Source organism: Morus notabilis, unplaced genomic scaffold (genome assembly GCF_000414095.1).
Source record: "Morus notabilis unplaced genomic scaffold, ASM41409v2 Scaffold3, whole genome shotgun sequence".
NCBI classification, from domain to species: Eukaryota; Viridiplantae; Streptophyta; class Magnoliopsida; order Rosales; family Moraceae; genus Morus; species Morus notabilis.
The window spans coordinates 520,169-524,611 of record NW_010359918.1 but is presented as its reverse complement, the minus strand read 5'-3'; the positions used below and the strand labels follow the sequence as shown (position 1 = coordinate 524,611).

At 35.9% G+C, this 4,443-nt stretch overlaps 1 protein-coding gene across 6 annotated transcripts in view; it reads right to left on the bottom strand.

The window, feature by feature from the left end:
• Nucleotides 1-3,330, bottom strand: part of LOC21401995 (oxysterol-binding protein-related protein 2A) — a 6,940-nt gene extending 3,610 nt beyond the window's left edge. For 4 of the 6 annotated variants that reach the window (XM_024163838.1, XM_024163840.1, XM_024163842.1 and 1 more), the window contains exons 1-2: nucleotides 2,630-3,330; nucleotides 881-1,252 (exon numbers count right to left, since the gene is read on the bottom strand). In XM_024163838.1, coding sequence (XP_024019606.1) covers nucleotides 881-1,252; nucleotides 2,630-3,031 — 774 coding nt within the window. In that variant the 5' untranslated portion in view covers nucleotides 3,032-3,330. The remainder of the gene's footprint in view (nucleotides 1-880; nucleotides 1,253-2,629) is intronic. The other 2 variants (XM_024163839.1, XM_024163841.1) reach the window with 1 other exon arrangement.
• Between the last annotated feature and the right edge of the window lie 1,113 nt (nucleotides 3,331-4,443).

The window sequence follows — 4,443 nt, the reverse complement described above, 5'->3', positions numbered from 1 at the left end:
CGGCATTCCATGATCGGCTATTTGTCCAATGAACATCAGAGATTAGTTGAGCCCGTCGTTGTTTATCAGCTATGTGCCAACGCTGTTGAGATGTGGCAAGTTTACTTTATTTTTTATAACAGTAGTTACATTAGAAAAAAAAAATGAATGAATAAGAATTTAGCCAATCGGAATAAATTTGTACAACTCTTCAAAATTGAACTAGCTTTAGGGTGTGTTTAGTAAGAGGAAAAGAAAATAAGGACCACACAAAGGTATATAACCTAACTGAGGAGAGGGAAGAGAAAAGGGAGGACCTTTCTCGTATTTTAGTACGATTCCTTATTTTAGTCTATCTACATTGAGAGAGATCAAAATTGAGACTTTTTAAAGGAAATCACTCACTTAATCCATTCTCTTCTCTCGTCTCCTACCAAACAACCATGGGTCCTAAAATTTTTCCATTAATTTTCTCACACATTTCTTCCATTTTTCCCTTTAACCAAACAAGCTCCAAGTGTGCATCACTGTATAGAAACTTGCTTGGTTTGGTCCAAGAAACGCAGCCGTGCTTGCGAAATAAAGTTTATTGTCGTTTTTTCATGGACATATTGCCTGGGTCAAGCTTGATCCAGTTAAGCAGCAGTGTCAACTATAAGCATCCGTATTCATTCCAATAGGACCCATCATTTTGTGAGTGATAGGGGCAAATATCATTTTTTTCCAAATAGAATTTGTCATGCATGATTCATCAGAATGCTAGAAAAAAAATATAATAATAAAGATTTAATAAACTGAGGTTAAAAGAAAAAAAGAAGATTTCCAAAAGAAGATACGTGTTGGCAAGCAAAGCATGGTAGTATTTTATTTTATTTTTTTTAAAGACGAAAAATTAACTAACCTCCAACTGTCTCAAGGTATCAAGTAAATTGGAGCGCTCTTCACAAAGAAGCTTAACTTGTGCTTGTATTTCAGAGAACTCGAAGAGCATGATTTGCTCACAATCCTTCACAAGGTTCTCACCAACACCCTCTTCAAGCATCCGCTTCTTAAGCCTTTCTGTCGACACAGACAGATCATTTGGCACAATATTTGAGAGAAGATTGTCGTTTATTGTCCTAGTTAGCGGAAATAGACTCCTTGTTGACACCAAAGCTTGTATCCAAGCCTCTCTATCTCTCTTTGAATCAGTTCTCAAGTGAAGCGTCTTTGTTGCTGTGAATATGTAAAACTTCTTGTCGTCTGACTTGCTTTCTCGAAACGACGATATCTGCTAAACAAGATTCAATTTCATTTCAATTTCAACCCAACACAACACTAACAAAGTTCAAAGTTCAAAGAACAAAGACAGCTGTCTTCTTATAAAAACAAAGACAAAAATATCTTAGCTTTCATCAATTTCGGATAACGAAATTCGTAGCCCCACCGATTTTTACGTTAAAATTATATGAAATTTAAGATGGAGTTCATCGTTCAGATCTAGCATTTGGATTTAGAATATCCCCATTTAGAAAACTAACAAAGAATATGCCTTTATTGTTTTTGGAGACACTAAAATGTAATTTTATATGTTATCACAAAATCCAATCTTTGAAATAGTGCTAAACCCCACCAGTAATATGGTAGTCTCAAGTCCCCACCATGTTCCTTTCTTAATAATCAAAATTCAAATCCCATATCTCAAACGTCAAGCCATGTTTAAAAATATAGAGCTTGATTAAAGGCAACTACAAGAAAATTGTAATTTAAAAAGGAAAAAAAAAAAAACTCAACGACAAAGTCAAAAAGAAAATAAAACAAGAAAACAAAAACAATCCCACTTGTGATATCGCTCAAGAAAAACACAATTTCCACCGTCCGATCACTGTGCTCTTACATTTTCTTCCTTTTATAATAGTTAATATAAACAAAACAAAACCCTTCCCGTCTTGCTATCAGATACAACTCTGTCTAGGAAAGAGAAAAGAAAACAATATTTGTTAAAAAAAAAAATTCCAAGAATTTGGAATAGCTTCGCAGATTGAAGTTCTGATTTATATATATATATATATATATATATATATATATATATTGGTTCAAATAGAAAGTGATGATATCATGAGAACATAATTGGGAAAAGAAAAAAAAAGAAGGGCATTTGAGAAGTTGGAGGTGATGAAATCGGACCAATGGAGAAGCGCTAGATGATGTGACAAGAGATGAATTAACCTAGGCCTACGTCGCAGCCTATCTTTACCCTCTTCCCTCTCTTCCCTCCCACCTGCTGATGTGACGCACTATGCACTAACAACCAGTTAAACTGCGAAAATTAAAACCCCCCAAAAAATAAAAAAACGAAATCAGAAAGTCCCAATGTGGGAAATTGAAAAACCAAAAAACCAGAAAACGAGAAGAGAGAGAAAATACGACGAACAATGCGAGAAACCACCAGTTTTTTTAGCTAAGCTTCTCTCACTCAGATATCAATGGCAAATTAGGCATTTGCATTTCTCTGAAGCAGAGAGAACCATAAATACATTTTTATTATGTGCCAAAAAAAAATAAATAATAAGGGAAGTCGTAGAATCGGAATCGGAATGACGAACGAAACGAATCGTTTAATGCGATTGCAAAATTCAATTTTTGTTCATTTTTTGTTATTTATCTTTACCTTGAGATGGACGATAGCGACGGATTTCTTGTGGGGCTTATTCCGGCGAGCGGAGAGGCGATTGGAGGAGATCTCTCCGATGAAGCGAACGTCGTCGTTTGGAGTGAAGAGATTGAGTGCGGTAATCTCCGGCCGGCGAATCTTGGCGTAGGAGAGGACGCCGTTTCTCAGCATGAACCACCTCGATCTCCACCCCTTCCCGTAATTCGTCCACTTGTACAGCACTCCCGCCACCGTCGCCTCCGCCGCCGCCGCAGCCGCATTCATCTCCGATCTACTCCCACCGGCCAGGCTCGCCGGCAAGCTCCTTGTCCGAGACAGCATCTCCGGCGACTGGTCTCCGATTCCCGCCGCGCTCTCCAGCGAAATGCAGCACAGCGGGTGCATCTCCTTCACTCGCATTTTGTATATGAATATATATAATTTCCAATTTCCAATCAAGATTTTCCTAAACAAAAACCTTACTCAAGATCACATATGTGAATTATGAACTCTGAATGTTCAAAATGCCGGCGAAAACATTTCCTCTTAGATTCAAAAGAAAAGAAAACACGGAGAGAGAGAAAAGTAGCTCTACTCTACTCTACTTTCTCTCTCGGGGGTTGAAGGAGCTCTGAAACTGAGAGAGATTCGATCGGGAAGAGAGAGAGAGAGAGAGAGAGAGTAGAAATCAGAGGTTTACTATTATAAGGAGACGTCCCTTTTACTTAGTTTATTATTAACGATTTCTTTATTTATTTATTTATCCTTATATATGCTGAGAAGAAAAGGAGAGAAAATTGCTTGAATTGATGGCAAAATATATATATATATATATATATATATATATATATATACGGATCTTGGAGATATATATACGAGAGAGAGAGAGAGAGAGTAATGGTATAGGTGGTAGCAATTAAGGTGGAGTGGTGGCAGAATAGTAATTAAATGCCATTGAAACAGATTTCCAAGCTCAGAAAGTGAAACACAGAGAGAGAGAGAGAGAGAGAGAGAGATTTATGTTTGATTAATATTATTTCTTAGTTAAGTTTGTGGCAGATGATCAAAAGAGTGAGAGAGATTTAATTAAGAAGGATTTTAATTAAGGTAAGAGGAGGGAGGAGAAATGAGGTCAGTAAGAGTGGGAGCTGTAATTAATAATAATTATGATGAATATGAGTCTGGCTCGGGGGTCCCCTGTCCCTAACTAGTCACTCTCTTACATACTCCTATTAATTGCACCCCTAATCATTCGTGTTTTCTTAATTATTTACAATTTGTTTAACTGATATTTATCTGTAAATTATGAATCCGTTTAGTTTGCTGATTTAAATTTTTAATTTGAGTTGAGATGTGACTTTATGTGATAATTTTTTAGTGTAACAAAAAAGTTAGATGTGACTATTTTTAAAGACTTTTTACTGTAATAAAACTCAAATTCTAAACTCGAATCGGTAAAATGAACGGAACTTATAAGGCCTTGTTCGTTCATTTCACCGATTTAAGTTTAGAATTTGAGTTTTACTACAGTAAAAAGCTCTCAAAAATAGTCACATCTAATTTTTTTACTACAGTAAAAAGTTTTCACATAAAGTCACATCTCAACTCGAATCAACGAACTAAACGAGCCCACCGATTCGAGTTTAGAATTTAAGTTTTGCTACAGTAAAAAGCTTTCAGAAATAGTCACATCTAATTTTTTTGATATAGTAAAAAACTCTCACATAAAATCATATATAAACTCAAATTAACGAACTAAACATGCACTAAACAGAATACTCATCAATCCTTTAATTACTCGTGGACTCAAGAAAGATGAGGGAAAGTGGATG